Genomic DNA, 19,451 nt, shown 5'->3' on the forward strand with positions numbered 1-19,451 from the left:
ATTCAACTCAGAACTGCACTGAAAATCTTTGTTACTAGAAGAGTTTGTTAAATAGTGCTGCAGATACTTAGGTCCTTCATGAATAAAGAATGTTTTTCCTCTCTTGTTTATGTTGCTTAGCACTTACACATAGGAGACACTGTAGTTGCTAAGCTTTTATAATAACATCTTAGAGAAGTTGTGTACAGGAAAATTCCAAGTAAGTAGAAATTAAATGTAAGAGAAGGAAGCCCTTTAACAGTATCCTGAAAGACCTGGAAGGATTGAAGAGGAGGATGCTTGGCATAACAGACACAACTAACTGTTCTCATACAGGGAGATGCTCTGAGCATTTGAAGTATGTACCCAAGAATGGAAAGATGTGGAATGAGAGTGGAGAGGGCAGTTTTATGAAGAGCAATTTTCTTCTCATCCCTGGTTCAGTTTCTCAGTTGGCTGGGTCAGGGGTTATCCAGTCTACACATATAAGGAACCAAAGTCTCGTGCTGTCAGCTAGAGAGCCAGCAAAAGCATTTGAAAGTAATTAATTTCAAAATGTCTAACTACAATTAGTTTTCTAAAACTGGATTGGGAGAGGTAGTGGTAAACAGTCTTAATCAAAAGAATTATCATTAATCCTGTGAGCAATGGCTGTACTGAAGTTGGAGCTCAGATGATGTATTGACTGTAAATAAGTAAAGGGGAATAGGTGACAAGAGGAAAGTAGATGCTGAGTAATGAGTATAAGGACATGTCATGGTGAAAAACTGGCAAAGGAATGGCAGGGGAGGAATGATTTTTGTATTGTTTCACCACATACAGTCTGGTTTTATGGCTGGTAGAACACAGCTGGATGTAGACCCAGAAGAATAATGTCTCTGCATGTCTACTTAGTTTCACTGATGTCAGTAGACACATTGAAGGTCTTCGGCAGGGCTCTGAATTTACTGTAATTAACATTAATTTTGGGTACCTGTTTTGGCTGAATTTTTGCATTAGGTTTTGGCATTGGGATTGAATTATCATTGTATTGCTGAAGAGGTTGTTGGAGACTAGACATAAACGGGAGGTTCTCTTAAGGCCAGCACCCTCAGCCATGAAAACTATTGTGTAGTTCTTCATAATTAATGCAATGTTTTACAGTTCTAGGAGTCTCTTAAAAAACAGCTTTATCCTGGCATTCCTCTACATCAAGAACAGTTTTGCTTTTCTGTCTCCACCTGCTGGTACCTGGCTGAGAGGCATGTACATGAAATTTGGAGGTTAGGAATTCTTATGCTAAATGAGGATTTTATGTATCCTTAACTCAATGGGATCACCTATTTGTAAAAACAGTATGACATCATTTTATAACTCTTAGAATTTTTATAAACTTCTACCATTACTTGAACATTTTTATTTGTACAATAAAAGGTGGTGCTAAAATTATATATTTCTTTACAGTCTCCAGTTTATTTTGGGAAAATGGTAGTGTAGCTAATGTTGTTTTTGGAGGAAACAGCAGTAAATCATTGACGACTCTTGCTTTTAAAAAAATAATTCAGAGTGCTTTTAGTACCAGTGTGGCTTTGTATATTTTGCACATATGGACTTGTGTGTTAGGCAGTGTCATAGCATTCAGTTTTTTGCTCTCTTTGGGCAAATGTTGAAAATTGTAAGTTCTGTGCACCAAAAATCTAAAATAAATGTCTAAACGTTTTCTGAGTGCTCAAACTGATTCTGTATTTATGTAATCTGCAAGTGAAATTCATGATACTAAAACATACTTTCTTAGGGCAAAAGATCAAAAGACTTACCAGAGACTTCAATATGTCAGTTGTTGGGGTTTTTTGTGCATTAATTTTTCTCTCTAAAGCACAGCATATTTTTGTTTTCTGGTTTGGAAATGCTTCTCGAAGGCTAAAGAATTTGAGTATGCATTGATTTCCTCCCCCCCTTGTATCTTAGTGTTGGGTTCTAATATATTTGAACTATAAAAGAAATAGATGTTGAAACAGTGTAAATTAATAACTGTGCTGGGCAGTTGACTTCAGTCTTTTCAAGCCAGAATTGAGACAATTAGTGCTGCTGATACGATGCTGCTTATTACTTAAAATTTGTTGTATGCATGTATAAAAATACAGTGGCAGTGAAAAGTTCCCCTCTAATGATTTGCAACTTGTCTTCCTGTGGACTGCAGTGTATCAGTTAGCCACTTGTTTGCAGGTAACTAAGTGAAAAAAAATTACCCTGTTTGCTTCCCCCCTCTTAATTCTATTTTGCAAATATATGGGTGAATTTGCAAGAGAAAAGAAATGTAAAAGTTTCCTTCCCGACTATAATCGTAGCTCTTCATCAGTCATCACTATTCCTGCATTTTGTTCAAGAGGCTCTAATTGTCTGCATTTGGCAGGTTTAACACTTCCTGACAGAGAGGCTATTAAGGGGAAGTATTCTCGCATAACTGTCACAGGCAGGAACAAAGAACCTTCAAACTCAATGTGTGGAAACCACTAACATTCTTAAATGACCCTTTTCATGCATTTTATCCCTTTTAGCTAAAATTTGGAGGGTGCAGGGTCATGGAAAGCAGCAAGGTGTAATAAAACAGTAAACCCTGAGATTTTTTCGGAGGGGTGGGGGTTAGTTTTTTTTGCTAGATTTATCTCTTGACTTAAAAACAATTGTTATTTGGAAAAATCTCATTAACAGATGTGACTGAAGTAAAAAGGCTTAAAACTGATGTTGCTTTCAGGACCTCTTTGAACTTAACAAGCACCGATTTGTGGAGCAGACTAGCTAATGAAAGGAAATTAAATTTTCTGACAACTTCCCCTGCCTACCCCCTTATTCTTCATGGGGCTGTTACTAGGTACTGAAGACTTTTAAAGAGGATTTTGTTTTATTATCGGACATAAATGAACCAGGTATGAACATTTCTTATGTATTTTTTTTAAAGTTCTGACCTGGGTGCTTTTAAAACGGATTGCCTTGAAAGCTTTAAAAATATCAGGTTTCAGTTTAATGTTCGTAAGTCAGCCCCCATAGTTTCAGACACACTTAGCAGCTGGTGATTTCCAGACATTACTGCCTTCTATACAAATTTTTTAATGCATGTCATGGGATAGTATAAATATTAGCAAATTTGGATGGAATTTTCAAACTTAACCCATGCCACTATAATTTAACCCATTTTCTTTCTGGTTTTGTATAATGGGAATATATTGTTATCAGTAGAAGAAACTAGAATTAACTACTGCAGGAGAAGCAGTTTGGTTACTGAAAAGTAAGCAATTCAAGTATTTTGTTTTTTATTCTCTGAATTTCCCATACTTTTTTCTGTACCAGGCTACAGTAGTATGAGGCAGCTGAAGCAATAGGTGGCATCAACAAAAGGATTTTTAAAATTGTCTTAAGCTAGTAACATGGTGACTCTTAAATGGAAATAATTATGGCAATCTTCTGCTTTCAGATACAGTTTAAAATGGTTCATATAAGCTTTATTCTGTATTCAGAATGCAGAAGTTACAGAATTGAAATATTTGTGTTCTTTCTTCAGTAAACAAAACCTATTTGTCTTTAAAAAAGTCTTGCAAGATTTTTTTTTTCCTGTACTTGAGTTCCTCCCAAACAATAGAGAATCAACTCCCCCTACTGACAGCAACCAGGAAAGCACAAGAAATATCAGTGGAGACAGAAACAAGCTGGTGGTGGACAAACTTTAACGATCTGATTTATGGTCCATTATTGATTGTAAACTTCTAAATTCTAGCATTAAATTCCTACAACTGCAGAAAATCATTTTGCGATCCTGGTTGTGTTTCCTGTCAGCTGATTCCTTGTTGCTTTGAGTTTCTCAGTATACTAATGATGAGGTAGAATTTACATTCCACTTATGGTATTAATTTTACATTCCTCTGGCTGAAAAGGGTCAGAAGGTTGTAAAATCAAACATTAAATGAATCGGAGGAGACAGTAGTGCAATATATGACTGCCCTCAGGACACAGTGCAATGGCTGATGGGATTAACGTTGGGTCTCATTTCCTGCTTTTACAGGATGCAGATGAAGCTGTCAGAATTGCAAGGGAAATTGGTAAGTTCTTAAATTAGCTATGGTGGGATTTGTGTGCCTCTCAGCAGACATGGTTGACTAAATTGAATGTGTAATAAGTAATCCTTATAGAACAAATAATGTTTTAATAGTTTTTAAGTTCCCTGTTGCCCCTGGGGCTGGAAGAATCTAGACATTAACGCCCTGTCTCTTAAATCATCACATTTGAGCTTTCAAACTGGACTTTACAGAACAAGTGCAGCTATGATTTGTGGAAGGCATGTAATAGGCAGTAATGAATAGCTCACTGGAGGAGTTATTTCAAAGTATATCTGCAATTGGACGTGATAGTCAGAAGTTAGGCATGGTGTATTTCTCTTTATATGGAGGCTGACACCAGTGATGTTATGATCTTCATTCTTCATTAGTGTGTGGACTGCAGTTAGCTTGAATATCATCCAGAGCACCAGCCTTTCTTCTGTGCTTACTGAAATAAAGTCACTATTCAGCTTCTGAATATCTTACAGAATGGTGAAAAGAGCAACCAGCAAACTGTCTGGGACTCATTTTGATGAAGGTTAAGTGTAATATGTGTTTAATGAGTTTTGGCTTTTATTTACTAAAGCTTATATTAAGGAAAATGCTAAACCATATGCTTGAAATTGCACATTATTAAATGGTTGCTACAAGAAGAATCTAAGGCAGTAAGATTTTTCTGATTTTCCTTGGGATTTTTCTTCATTTTCACTTTGAGACAGTAACCATTAGAAACTATTTAGGTTTATCACAGGTACATAATTCAAAGGAGTTATCTGCATTTGAAGCTTCTCTTGCTGATCTAGCAGCAAATACGTTTCACCTGTGTCAAAAGCTATGGCTGTGCCTTAGAAAGGCTGTGCCAAATAGAAAGTGGGACTTGCACTGCTGCAGATACACTGATTAAAAGTTAAGATCTTTCCACTTTGAGTTTAAGTTGGGGCCTTTACTCTGCACTGGTTAACTACCCTGAAACCCCTCAGTGCAGGCTTGTCTGACTTTTAGGCTGACATAATTGAAGCCAGTGTTTCTATGGGTCAACCTTTGTGTCCTTGTTGGGAAATGAAGTGATCACTGATCATTGTCATGGGAGCAGAAACAAAAGGAAGAGGTTATCAACCAGATTGGAACATTCAGAAGAGAACTGTAAATAAATCCCAGTTGCCCCCCAAAATTGGTTTTACTTCTCAGTAAAGGCATTTGACTCTTTATTTAAAAATATTCTTGTTTATTCACTTCTTCTGTTGACTGGTTCCTGTTTTTGATATCAGTAGCACATTGGAGGTCATTATATCAAGGCAGTCTTAAATCTGTGATACTAAAGTCAATTACAGACAGCTGGGCTGTGCTTTATCTAGATGGAAAATTCTTGGAACTGTTTTGATACAAAAAGGTTTTGTACTGTGATGCCGTGTAGCAAAAGAGAAATGCCCCTTCTAGCTTTTTGCTCACATGTTTTAGCCCGTTGATTAGTTTGGTTAAGCTTCTGTCTAATTGTGACCACTGATCACAATAAAACTGTGATTTTGATTTCAAAGGATCTAAAATGGGATGAAATTATAATCTCTTGTGTATATACTTTCAGATTGTTTTTAATTTCACTTATCCAGAGTCTTGGTCTCTGAAATGATAACTGTGGGTCAGTGCTTAAAACAGTGGTTTTATTCTTTTACTGCCTGTATTTTTTCCCTGCTTCTTCCTGCTCTATTCAGGCCAAAGATCTAGTAGTAGTTAACCATGACACTTCAGGGGTAAGAACACTGCCTTTACCTGTTTCAGTGATTATTATCTATGGCTACAAATTTTCTAGGTATAAAAAACTTATTTTTGCCCTTGATTTGAGATATACAGTCCTGAGTTGTCATGAGAGAATGTGACAGATATACTAGGCTAAACCAGGAATTGGAAGAAGTTCAGGCACAAATTGCTGTATAGGCTCCTTTCTGCAGTCTTCCTTCTCTATTTTTTGGTGTGGGCTGTTCTTTTGTAATCCTTTCTGTAGTGCTTAATTACATTGGCTTTTTTCCCATGCTGCTTTTAGGTCTGTTTGTAAAGCTGTACATTAAGAACTATTGGCTTCTTGATTTCTGAAGCCTCGATGAAACTCCAGGAAGTTTTATTCCTCTGTTTGAAAGGATTGAACAGCTATGCAGTGCAATCAGATGAAATAAAGGAAAGTCTGTACAAAACTAAGAGGTGAAGAAGTTGGGTTTTGTCACGGCTTTAGTTGCTGCTAGCTTTTCAATAATGGATGTTGAAAAGAACCTGATATTGCCATATGCAATATTGCTCAAACTGATATTGCACAATGCATTCTGTGGTCTACTACCTGCAACTTTATAAAAATGCTTAAATGGCATCTAAACCTATGGTGGCAAAGGGTGGGAATTAACAGCTTCGGGACACCAGAAGTTTGTTTACTCCTTTCACCATTCAGATTCTCAGAATAACAACTACCCTGGAAACAAAGCAGTCCTAACTTAATAGTACCTATGTAATAGCAAAAGTATGCCCAGTGATCTTCAAATCTGACAGCTTCTTACCTGCTTGCCTTTTAAGATCTTTAGACCCATCCTTCAGATGCATCACAAGATTGTACAACTGTATAATGAGAGTAGGTTTTAATCTCACAAGCAATTTTAATTTCATGTGAATTGGCATCTAATTTGAGGGAAGCATTTAAAACATAACACCTACTCAAATATGTGTCTGCTTTGTATGAGACTCTTTGCTGTTGTTGTGGAGACTAATAAATGCTGTTAAAAATTGTTTGCGTGCCTCTCCCTTCCCACAACTAATCCAACCAATCCATGTGAACATACTTCAGCAGTTTTGATTGCTGCTGAGTAGTACAAAAGGGGTTAGAAGAGTGATGAGTAATGTATCCTGATCCCAGCATCCTACACTCAATTTGTATGCAAAACTTAAATTTTGCAAAGCCTTCCTTTCAATCATTGGTATTGCCTAAAGAGCTGCTCTTCAGCTTAGGGCCCCTGAGAGCAAGGAGTATGTAAAGGCATATTTGAGCAAAACCTCAACTACCCTTATTTTTAGGGGACTGGGTAATTTTACATCCTAACATGTAGAGGTTGCAATTTTTCCTTCTTAACCTAAAAACTGTATGTATCTTTTCAAAACAAGCCTTACTTTGTTTTGTTTGTTAGTTTTTGTTTGGTTGGGTTTTGTTTGTTTTTAAAATTCATTTTACTTTTAATTATTTTGTGGCTCTCTGGAGTCTTTAGCTGCCTTGCATACAGGTGTGGTTGACATACAATTGCTATACGTGAAAGGTGGGAGGGAGGGGAAGCACAATTGTCTTACACCTGGTGAGCAAAACTAATAATACATCTGTCTGATAATTTGACCATGTGATATATGAACTACATCTTGTAGCATAGAAAGCCTCACCAAGGCTCACTGTCAACCTGCCTATTTTGCTTTTGAAACTAAAGAACAGAAAATGAGGACTAGACTCTGCTTACAGAATTAAAATCAGCAAACCATTCAAGAGACGGATATTGTTAGACTGAAATTGTTAGCATAACTGATAATGATTTTTTTCAAGTACATGTAATTCTGAATAAGATAGATTAGGTGATGGAAATTGCCATAGTGAGTTTACCGTAATAAGGCTTAAAACAATGTTTGTTGTAAAATTTCAGTCTTGCAGCCTCTTAGGTTGGAGAGAGTCTCCAGATGGTGACAGTGTTGCCAGAGGCTTACATTTGCTAGTGTTACCTGTATATATATGTTAACATTGACAGTATTTCATGAAAATCAGTTGAACTTCACTGTTGCTGTATGCCATCTAGTATTATTTTGCCTTTACCCTTTAATCTCTGGGATTGTAGAGGCCTTGAAAATACTAAATAATTCTGGATCGAACCCATTTTTACTCTGTGACTTATCCCGTATACCTCTGTGGACAGCATCAGATTTCGTAAGAAAAAGACTCTAGAAAGGTTATTTGCATGGATCTGTTTGGTCTTACCCTTATACCTAATAACTAGAGATCACTTCAGACTTCAAAGCATGAAGATTTGTAGCCTTTTGGAAGTTGATTTGTGCTCTACATATGCTTAATTATTACCTCTCTACAGCTTTCAGCCACATGAATGCTTTACAGCATGGGAGTTTCACAGTCTAATAAGGTGTTATGTTGAAAACTGTGTCATGGATTTTTTTGTTTGTTTTGTTTTTGTTCTCTTGTACTGTTGCTGCTTTCCTGTCTTCCAATCAATGTTATTGTTTCTTACCCTTGTATCATGCTTTTTTTTGGTGTCCCTTTCAGTCTTTTTAAGAAAAAGCTTTTCCACATCTTGCTGTTCTAAGCATCTTCTCCTGAACCTCCTTTCAGTTGGATGACTATGGGGAGGAGGTGGGCGTGTTGTATTGCTGTCACTTGACAAAGCAAGAGTAGATCTGCATTCCAGAAAGGAACTGTAATGTCAGTTACACAAATGATAGCAGACTGGACCGCTTCTAAGAACCATAGTCAAATGTCGCTTTCCGTCCCCAGATCAAAGCCTTTTACAGAATGTATCTTCAGTTTGCAAGGACTAATAGACTCTTCTTGCCAGACGATATCAGCTGGTTTGATATTTGCCTTGGTGTTGTGACTTTGATTAAACATACTGGAGACCAAAGGCATTAAGAATTTTTTGCTGTCTTGGAAACACCAAAAGCTTTTTAGTTAGATCCTCAATTTTCAGTTTTCTGTATGTCGACGTGGAGAAAGGTGGAGTTTTCCGATATGAAGAAATTGTTTCAGGAAGTTGCCTTAAATGAACAGATTGTATGAAAAAATAAACAATCATTACTATTTCTAAATCTTTTAAATTACTGTATCTGCTTTTCAAGTGTGTTCTTTGTTACTGTAATTTTCTAGTTTTCAGTAAACTAAGATCCTGACTCAAATCTGTATAATAGTATCTTATTCGGAGAGTAAAATATTGCCAGTTATTTACAATGCTGTCGGAACTATATTGCTCATTTTTTCTTACTACTTGTCTATTTGGGGAAGATTTTTTTTTTATTGTAAAAAAAAAAAAGCAATAATCTGTTTTCTGATTCAATTTCATAATAGCCAAACAGCAGTGCTCTTGAGATGCTCTGTTATTTAAAATGTACTGCACCAGAAGTGTTGATAAGATACAGAATTGCTTACTCAATCTCTTTACTATTAATTTATGAAGATCTACTTATTTTTGCTATTAATTTTTTGAAAAATTTTGTCACAGTTTATTTCAGCAGCAATAAAGGAACAACATTTTGTTCATAAAGAGATGTGAGCTTAAAAAGGTCAAATGCTTTATTCATAAATCACTTTGTTTCTTGGGAATAATTCATTCAGTGTTTTTTTGGTATAAATGAATTAGAGAAGACAGCCTTTCTTGGCTTTAGAAATTACTGCATTGACAGCTAACTTTTGAAAAGAAAAATTTCTCCTCTGTTCTCCCTCCAAACAAAGTGTTTTAATAAACGGAGTTATTGTCTACTGGCTTTATTGGACATGTGGTCAGTTGTCATGTTCCTCTGACCAACTGAACAAAGTTTGAACTTCTGTCTAATTGTTCCCCGCTGTTAGGCTACCCTGTCATGATCAAGGCCTCAGCAGGTGGTGGTGGGAAAGGCATGAGAATCGCTTGGGATGATGAAGAGACCAGGTGAGATGCTGTCCAAAAGCTTGCCTTGATGAATGCTGCAGTTCCAAAGTCCCATTAAGCCACTGTGAGCTGACAGTTGAGCAGATATGAAATGTTAGACAGAGAAATTGGATATTATTTGGTTTTCTCCCTTTCACATAGTGAGTGGTATACTTCAGAAGTTGTGCATGTGTCTATTTCAAATTAATTCTCACATAAACCTTACAAAATGTGGTCCATTAACTTGTGTAAAAACCAACACTTACAACTACCTTTAGTCCAGTGCGAGATTGTAAATTTAGAGTGTAAATAACATTTTACTGTATGCCTTTCAGAATGCTGATTTTTTAATTGTCTCTCTTAGGGAGAATATTTATTGGCCGTGATTTGCAAACATTAATGCATGCCATTAGTTCTGTTGAAGTTGATGAGACTGATAATTCATGTGTGGAAACACATACGGTGTTACCAGAATGTGCTCTAATAAATTGCGTACTTCTGTGTTTAAAGTATTTACCTCAGCAAACTATTGTGCTTTTGTCTGTTTTGAAACAACATTTGTTTAAACACACAGACATTTTTGTGTCTCTTAGTGGTTGTCTGAATCCTGAACAGTTCGTAATGCTTTGTTTTTGGTTCGAAGTTTTACAATCCATTCTCAACTCCACATGCCACTGATCTTACAGAAAAATGTATTTTCTGATTTTTTCAAAGACTTGTAACAAGAAGCCTGTTTGATCCAAAATAACCTGACTGTTTTCCTTTCCACAGAGAGCAGCACATGTGCTGGAATTAACTCAAAATACAACTGAAATTTTCATTAGTTTAATTTAGTCGCCTGCAAGATTTCCCTGACATTTTTCTGTCCTCTATTAAATTTATGTTTACCAAAACCTAAAATCTGAATAAAAGACCAATGAATGTCTAGCAGTTAAATTTTAGATTTAAAGAAAACATGGTGGGCTTATTTGTACCTTGTTATCTCTAGTCCATTCATATTCAAATGTAAATAGGACATAATTGTAAATTTAGAACAACCAGCTTTCTTACAAGGATGCTTCCTTCCTACTGCTTTATAATCCAAAATTGTTACCTTGAACTTATTCAGGCAGTAATTGCATCTCTTGGACTTGAAGGCATTAGTTTCTTGTTTTGTTCAGAAAGGAGCAAAGGAGCTTGATAAAAGTAACTGTTTTAAAGTGGATCTAAAATCATGATTGCCAATTTGTCTTGGAGAAAAGTTGTGGTTACTGTTTAGAAAGTCACCTGGTAAAGCTGATTGGTATTAATAGAAACTAGCTAGAGATATTCTTTTATGTACGTTTGAATATCACTAAATTAATTGAGTGATATTACTTTGATTCCATCCTATTTAGTGATAATTTGAGTTGCTTACCTTGTTTGTGGAAAGCCTTTGAATCATAGAATATCCTGAATTGGAAGGGACCCACAAAGTATCATTCAGCTCATTATTTACCAGTGGTGTTCTTATAATAATCCTCTTGGTTATGCAAGCCTTGTCTTTATAATGTAATATTAGAGTAGTCTCTAAAAGGTGCTAAGAGAAGGAACACTGAGATAGTCACAGATCAACACTGTTTACTGAGCTTGTATCAAGAAGAAATGCTTGTTTTAAAGTTTATGGGTAGGCAAAATTAAGTTGACAAAATATTTGTTGCAGGAAGATGAAAGTGAGATTTAAGAGAACTTGAAGACGAACAGATTTACTTCGGATTTAAATATGAAGTAGAGCATTTCAGTTTATCTTCCAGTCTGTGTTGAAGAAATATCAAATATCTGTGAGGTTGTAAAAAATTTAATGTACATATTCATTAGATGTGTTATGGAACTAAGATTGCTCCTTTTTATGTGTCTGAAGAAGAACATCTCACTGTGTTGAAGGTGACTGAACTGCTGACAAAATAATGTATCTGATAGTTTTAATATTGCATAAAAAGTTTGTAATCTCATGTGTAGTCTTCCTGCATCCAGATCCATGTAATCCTAAAAATAAACCAATTTTCAGCTATGGGCAGACTTTGAAAATCCAATATCTGAATGGTCTGTTGCATTTCAGAGTTCACAGATGAAAGGTGAGTGTGAAGAACTGTTGGTAATATTTTGATCTGTAAATTTGTTTTGGCTTTGTCTCATGGGATTAATTTAAAATACTATTTGAAAACAAAAAGCCTTTATATAGAAACATATAATACCTGGAGTTGGAAGGGACCCACAAGGATCATTGAGTCCAACTCCTGTCCCTGCACATGAGAACCCCAAGAAACACACTGTGTATCTGGAAGTGTTGTCCAAACGCTTCTTGAACTGACAGGCTTGATGCTGTGACCACTTTCCTGGGGAGCCTGTTCCAGTATCCAGCCCCACTCCAGGTGAAGAACTTTTCCATGTTTGAAATATAATTTTGGATTTTCAGGATAGTTGAAAAACTTTCTTGTTTCAATGTGTGGTATAAGAAGGCTTAAATGTATGTGGCCTGACATGGAAATAGGCACTGGAATTGGAAAAGATGGATGTGACCAATTTAATTGCTACTAGTTAGAGAAACTTACTGGCAACCTACTGGTGCTTCATCTTTCACATCCCTTAAATATGCCAAGTAATGACAATTGTTCTAGATCCTCTATAATTATTATATTATTACAGCTATAGCTAAAATTTGTTACCTTTCAGCTACTATTTCTAATAGAAATAATGTGCAGGGCTGAGGGCTGGACTCAATGGTCCTCGTGGGTCCCTTCTGACTGAGCATATCCTGTGGTTCCTGTGTTCAGGGGTTGGATCATGTACTACCATCATGTAAGTGCACAAAGCTTCAACAATGACTTTTTATTGTTAGTGACTTTCATTGTATGGTATATACAGCACAAGGATATGTCAAAAAGAGAAAATATGAAGACATAAGTTGTGATATAAGAAATTGGCTCTTTGCCATTTTGTTAGTGTTGGTATTAAGTAAGCTGCCCACTGACTAGAAACAAGTTGTTTTTTAGGCATTTTGCAGGTGACTTAGAGTTGGGAAAGAAAAAAAGGAATGTACGAGTTGGAAACATTGTGCAAGGCTTGAATTTTTTTTTAATCCTCTCCCCCCATCCCTTTTTGTCCTCCTCCAGTACAAAAGCTGTTCAGTTGCCTGAAACACGTGTACTTTTTGATGAATCAGTAACTTTCAGGGAATACGTTGTGATAGAATTGCCTTTAACTCAATATAGCAGTGACCTGAAGAGGTTTGAAAAAATGCCTGTATCTGAAGCATCTTACTGAAGTCTATTGTTGTTAGTGTCTGGCTGCCTCCAAAAAAAGTTGTTGTTTTAATTAAAGCAGCAGTGCTGATCTCAGAGCTGGAGACAGAAAGTTGGCATGACTATTTTACTTCAGACAACCACAGGAAGGCTTGTGGCAAGATCAGTAATGCTTTTGTAGAACTCAAACTTTAGTGTGAATAAATGCACTGTAGAGAGAGGAGGGAACCTTAGAGATGTTGTGTTTTTCCCCATATAGAATTGTGCATGTTTGAAGGGATCTAGGAACATCATCTCATCCAGATTTATCCTCTTAGTAGCATCAGCACTCTGTTTTGAAGATGATTGCTTAGAGCTTTGCCCATTGAGTCTGGCACTGAGATTACACAGCCTTCCTAAACAGCCTACTGTTCTCCATTCTTTCCAGTAATTTTTGTCCTCACATCCAGTTGGAAACTTCCACTTCATTTTATGGCACCTGTCTTTATTTTTTTGCTGAGCATTGCAATAAAGAGCTTGGCTTCATGAGAAAGCTCCTCTGGAAGGCTGCTATTAGATGTCCACTTAAGCCTTACTGTGTTTCAGGTTCCACAAACCTAGCTCTGTGTGTGCTTTGACCACCTTACTTGAGCTTATCAACATCTTTGAGTACGAGGTGTGTCCAAAACTGGATGCAGCAGGTCTGAATAGGTACTGACCAGGTCTAACAGGTGCTGAACAAAGGAGAATAATTGCTGCTGTTGGTCTGCTGATGCAGCCACGTTTCATTGGCTTTCATTACTGCCAGGTGCACTGCTCACTCGCTCTGCAGCCTGTTAGATTGCGGGACCTGTTAGATTGCAAGTAATCTTAAGCAGCCAGTCAGTTCCACAGCCTGTATCAATGCAGGGGTGATTATTCTGTGATAGGCACAGAACTCTACTTTTTGTTCTTGTGGAAATTCATGAGATACTTGTGAGGCCATTCCTATCTGAGAGACTGTCTAGGTCTCTGAAATGCTGCCTTGCCCTTGAATATATTGATGTACAGAAACTTTAGCATGATCCACAGACTGGTGGTGGTACATTCCAGGACAATAATAAAGTGCCAGTTTTTCCCCCATGTAGTTGTGCACCCATGTAGACTGTAATGTTTTACCTTAGAAACAAATACGCTGTTGTTGCAGTCACTGTCTTACATGTCTAGAAATAGCTTTCAGGACATCTTACTCTCTGTTACTTTCCCAGAATTAAAGTGAAGCTGACCGGCTTGTAGTTTTTATGATTCTTTCATGGTCTCCTCAAAGTTGGGTGCAATGTTTGTCTTCCTCCAGTTATCACAAATCTTTGCTGACCTCCAAAGCCTTTCAAAGGTGGCGGGACAGTCTTACAATGACACAAATTACCTCTCTTAGCATCCTGACTGACTTTCTGTGGGTCAGTTCCTTAAGAGATCATCACCTTCTGCTACTGGTAGTTCTTCTTCAGCCCATCTAATGTCTGTGTTGAAGTTGTTCCCAACATCCATCAGAAACCTCCCTGCTTGTGATCTTCTGTGTTCCTGTTCCAACAGATATCAGGGATGTTATTTTCCTGGTAAAAACCCCTCAACAACCAAACAGACCACCCCCCCACCCCCAAACTGTGAAGAAGCCAACCCTTACCTCCTTCAACCCACAGCCCCAAAACCCCAAATCAAAACCACACAAACACTCAGAATCACAGAATAAACTAGGTTGGAAAATACCTCTGAGATCGAGTCCAACCTTTGCCCCTTGTCTACTAGACCGTGGCACTAAATGCCAAATCCAGTCTTTTCTTAAATACCTCCAGGGACGGTGAATCCACCATTTCCATAGGCAGCCCATTCCAATGCCAAATCACTCTCTCTGTAAAAAACTTCTTCCTAATGCCCAACCTAAACCTCCTCTGACACTACTTAAGACTGTGTCCTCTTGTCCTACTGGTAGTTGCCTGGGAGAAGAGACCAATACCCACCTGGCTACAACCTCCTTTTAGGTAGTTGTAGATGATGAGGTAGTGATGAAGTCTCCCCTGAGCCTCCTCTTCTCCAGATTGAACAATCCCAGCTCCCTCAGCCTCTCCTCATAGGACTTGTGATCGAGTCCTTTCACCAGCCTTGTCTTCTCTGGATCTGCTCCAGCACTTCAATATCCTTCTGGAACTGAGGGGCCCAGAACTGGACACAGCACTCCAGGTGTGGCCTCACCAGTGCTGAGTACAGGGGAAGGATCACTTCCCTGCTCCTGCTGGCCCCACTGTTCCTGATCCAGGCCAGGATGCCACTGGCCTTTTTGGCCACCTGGGCACACTGCTGGCTCATGTTCAGCTTCCTGTTGATTAGAACCCCCAGATCCCTTTCTACCTGGCTACTCTCCAGCCACTCTGTTCCCAACCTGTAGTGCTTTGCAGGTTGTTGTGGCCAAAGTGCAGGACCTGGCACTTGGCCTTGTTGAACTTCATCCTGTTGCAATCAGCCCATCTCTCCAGTCTGTCCAAGTCCCTCTGCAGAGCCCTCCTGCCTTCCAGCAGATCGACACTCCCCCACAACTTGGTGTCATCTGCAAATTTGCTCAATCCCCTTGCCCAGATCATCAGTAAAAATACTAAACAAGACTGGGCTCAACACTGATCCCTGGGGGACACCACTAGTGACTGGCCACCAACTGGATGCAGCACTGTTTATCACCACTCTCTGAGCCTGGTCACTCAAGGTCTTGAAGACTTTGATTTGCCTAAAGAAGAATTTGCCCCCTTTATCAGCTTGAGCAGGTGAACTTAAAAAAATTTGTGCTGCAGTATTACCGTTTCTGGCCTCATCCTTGATCCAGACCTTCCAGCTCTTACCTTCTTGCCCTTTCCCAAGAAGAGTTCCATATATTTGACCTGCCCTTTCTTACTGCTTGTTTTAATAATTGGGTAGGCCATTCATTGCAGCACTGCAGTTGTGTGACCATGCTAGCTATTCTCAGGATGTTGCAGTTCTGTTTACATGCCAACTCTGGCTCCTGTTTCCTTGGTCATGTGCATTTATGTACAGCTGCTTAAGGTGGGTATCTTGACTTTTTTTTTTTATTTCCCCCTTCCCCACCTTTGCTGACTCCCTGTGGAGAGGCAGTGGTGTTTCCCGCTTACCTTAAACATAGGCTGTGGTGGCCTTTCATCCGCCCTGTTCCAAGCTCAACCTGATTGGGAAGCTTCTAGCAGAAAGTAACAGAAGCATCTGAAAGCAGCAAATCTGCATATAGGGGAAAAACCCAAAAGAAACCTGCCAATAAAAGTTAATGAGAACTTAAGAAAAACCTTAAATCAGCTCTCCTGTCAAAAGTACCACCAGCTTCTCCTCATGAGAAACCACCAAAAGTCTCCTCCCAAAGCCCCCTGGCTGCTGCTCTTTGCTGTGCTGCTTGCATACCAGCTCAGCTGGGGTGCCCGTAGCGTGGGGTGCCTGGGAGTGCCTGATGGACAGACCATGCTCCTCACTCTCTGCCCCTCGGTTTAGTGCAGGTGGCTGCACTGGAAGACTGAAGATGATCATGGTAGTCAGATGGGTAGTGTTTGAAGTGTGGGTCTGTACAGAGCCCCTGATCAGGAATCCTCTGAGCAGAGTTCCTCTTTACTTTGAGTTGTAGCGTAGAGATATCAGTGATAGTCTTCATATGGGTGAGGCACATCAGCCTGAATGACTGTGCCTTGTCAAGTATCAGGAGTTGATTAGGCTGCAGACAGCATGGCATGTTGCTTGTATGGTAAATCGTACCAGGGACATTAAGCTCATGTTTCTCTGTCCCAAGTTCCCATGCCCTTCTTTTCTGGGGTTAGCACGGGCAGGAAAGTTTTGGACATGATTGCATGCATTGCTGCAGTTGTGCTGCCTCTTCCTTGTGGAGGGGCTCTTAAGACACAATCTCTTCTAACCTTACTGGCTGGGTACGGATTTCTTTATTTTCGATATTCATAAAGAGATTCAGAACCGTCTCCATTTGGTTAGTATGGTCTCTAAGGAAAGTGAAGTTTACTTATATGAATTTTTTTCACTGAATAAATGTAACTGCACAGTTTTGTAAGATACAAACAAGGTCAGAATAGCTGAGATATTTGTTCCTGTTATAAACAGTTCAAAAACATTTACAGATGTATGGATTAGATAATTAGGCATTTTTTAAACAAGTATTGCAGTTTAGGTTTCTAATTAGCACATACTTCAGTAAAAAAAAGCCAGTTGTGAATAATTGTGCATAAAACTGTGTGACAGCAGAATATTTACAAAACAGAATGGTGCCTTTGATATAGGAGTTAAAATAGCTGTAAATGTATTTCAGTAACAAACACTGTGTATGGTTGTTTGTTACAGCACTTTGTTTTTTTGGACAGATCAGATAGTGTATGGAATCACAAATTTTGATGTTCCTTTTTCTCTTTATTAAGTAATTCAATATGTTGAAGTTAGACATGAATTTAGGGAAGTTGTACATTGAGTATAATCTGTCAAAATTACAACATGTATTATTCCACAATTGTGAAAGAAGGTGAAGATACACTTTTAAATACACAAATCTTTCTACTGTAAATTTACCTATTCTGTGATTCTGTTGTCTGGGTTTTGTTTGTGGAATTCAATTAGATTCAAGAGATGGAAAGCATGGAAACTTCTACTCAGTTGGGCTGTAGTTCTTATTCTGAGCCCAAATGTCAGGGAAGCTGTGTTTCCCACAGAAATTTAGTCCAAACTTACCATATATATCAACATTAATGGGACTAATATACCAGAGCCTGTAGAAAATTTCAGTGAAGCCTTTGGGTCCCTGCATTATGTTCTGTTTCACCCTGAGAAAGCTGTCCATGAAGTTGTTTGTCAGGTCATGATGCCATTAAAAAATAAAAAAAAAAGCTAAGAAATACAATATTTTGCAATCTTTATTTGTTTGAGTAACTAGATCTGTAAAAGAGAAAACAGAGGCAAGCATATGGAATGTTTCATATGACACTCACTTGTACCTTAATGCAGGGAAAAACTTGTAGTCCAGGTGGTATGCTCTATAAAGTGACGTTTTGCATCTTTAGACTGTGTGTTCTGTGGTAGGATTTTCAATGTCTGAAGTGTCATGTTTACAGGTCTTTAATGTGCAACTAACCTCTGCTGTTCTTGGGTATTAAGAGGGCTGTTTTCCTTAGGTAATGGTGAGCTTCACCTTCTGGACAACAAGTACTTTGTAATTACTGCATCTTAAAATTCTATTACTTTAGCAGAAGAAAATACCAACAAAGGAAATGTTGTAAATACTCGGACTTTTTAAACACACTGAAGTTTTCTGTGTTTTAAGAATGTTTTGTTTTGGGTTTGTTGTTTTGGATTTTTTTGTCTTTGTAAGAAAAACAAGAAAAAAGGATACTCATTATAGAATCAAATGCAAATGGTAAAACTTGGTTTTTGGATGTGTGTGTATTCACTGATGAAGGCAGCTGGATGACTGAAATGAATAACTGTTCCTTCATTATACTTCAGGAGCTGATCTAACTTTTTAAATACAGAGTATTCTTTTTGTTTTTGTTATTTAAGGGAAGGTTTTAGGTTTTCATCTCAAGAAGCTGCTTCAAGTTTTGGTGATGATCGCTTGCTGATAGAAAAGTTCATTGATAACCCTCGTCACATAGAAATCCAGGTTTGTACTATTGTTATTATTACTACTATTAATTATTGTATATTTCTTTAATAAGGTTTGAACTCATAAATGAATCAAAGTTCAAAACATTTCAAACACTCCACTAAAAAAGGCCTAGAGTCTTGTGTTTTCCGGTGTCTTGGGTCATTGCTCAAACTGCGTGGCTATCATGCACAGTACAGCCTTCCTGTTTTTATTCTCTAGCCTTTCTGTAGCAGGAAGACTGTGAGGTGTGTTCAGTTTGTTGGGGGAGAAAAAAAAGTTATAGGCATCTGTCCTGAGGGATGGAGCTTGAACTCTGGATCCTATTGGAGAGCTTGAGTGCAGCAGAGAGGATGTAGGAGTTCAAACACTCGTGTTCTTAACATTTTTCTTGCAAGGTCTGGGTGGTTTTGTCAGTATTTTGGATTCTGTTGTGAAGTATCTAATGCTCCCTGGGAACTCAGGAGGATTTGTGTCCCATTTCGGTCAGTTTGTGGTTTAAAATCAGTTGTATTCTCTTTAACTTCTGGATTGTGACCATTTATGCAATTTATTGGATTTAGCATTAAGTCGCATATGCTAATGCAGAACAAAAGTTGTTTCTTTCAGACACTTGCTAACAAAATTATGATTTCAAAATTTGTGATATGTTTGATCTTATCTAGGCAACTAAATTTTTGTGTTCGACATTAGCCTTGAGATAATACTTCCTGACAAGAAATCTATATGAAGCTTTTTTTGTTCCCTGAACAGAAATTTCACTTGTTACACAGAAATTTCATTTATTTTTATCCAAAATATAAACCCTTTCTATGTTGTTGTGGACTTCCTATGTTTTTATTTATTTAGGCTAACT

At 37.9% G+C, this 19,451-nt stretch overlaps 1 protein-coding gene across 6 annotated transcripts in view; it reads left to right on the plus strand.

The window, feature by feature from the left end:
• PCCA (propionyl-CoA carboxylase subunit alpha) overlaps window positions 1-19,451 on the plus strand; it is a 302,390-nt gene that overhangs the window by 106,525 nt on the left and 176,414 nt on the right. For 5 of the 6 annotated variants that reach the window (XM_050332062.1, XM_050332060.1, XM_050332063.1 and 2 more), the window contains 3 exons: window positions 4,016-4,052; window positions 9,634-9,712; window positions 18,511-18,613. In XM_050332062.1, the coding sequence (XP_050188019.1) occupies window positions 4,016-4,052; window positions 9,634-9,712; window positions 18,511-18,613 (219 nt within the window). Of the gene's footprint in view, window positions 1-2,759; window positions 2,886-4,015; window positions 4,053-9,633; window positions 9,713-18,510; window positions 18,614-19,451 lie in introns of those variants that run through there. The other variant, XM_050332066.1, reaches the window with a different exon arrangement.

This window comes from Myiozetetes cayanensis, unplaced genomic scaffold, assembly GCF_022539395.1.
Source record: "Myiozetetes cayanensis isolate MyiCay16 unplaced genomic scaffold, myiCay2020 scf5-8, whole genome shotgun sequence".
Taxonomy (NCBI): domain Eukaryota; kingdom Metazoa; phylum Chordata; class Aves; order Passeriformes; family Tyrannidae; genus Myiozetetes; species Myiozetetes cayanensis.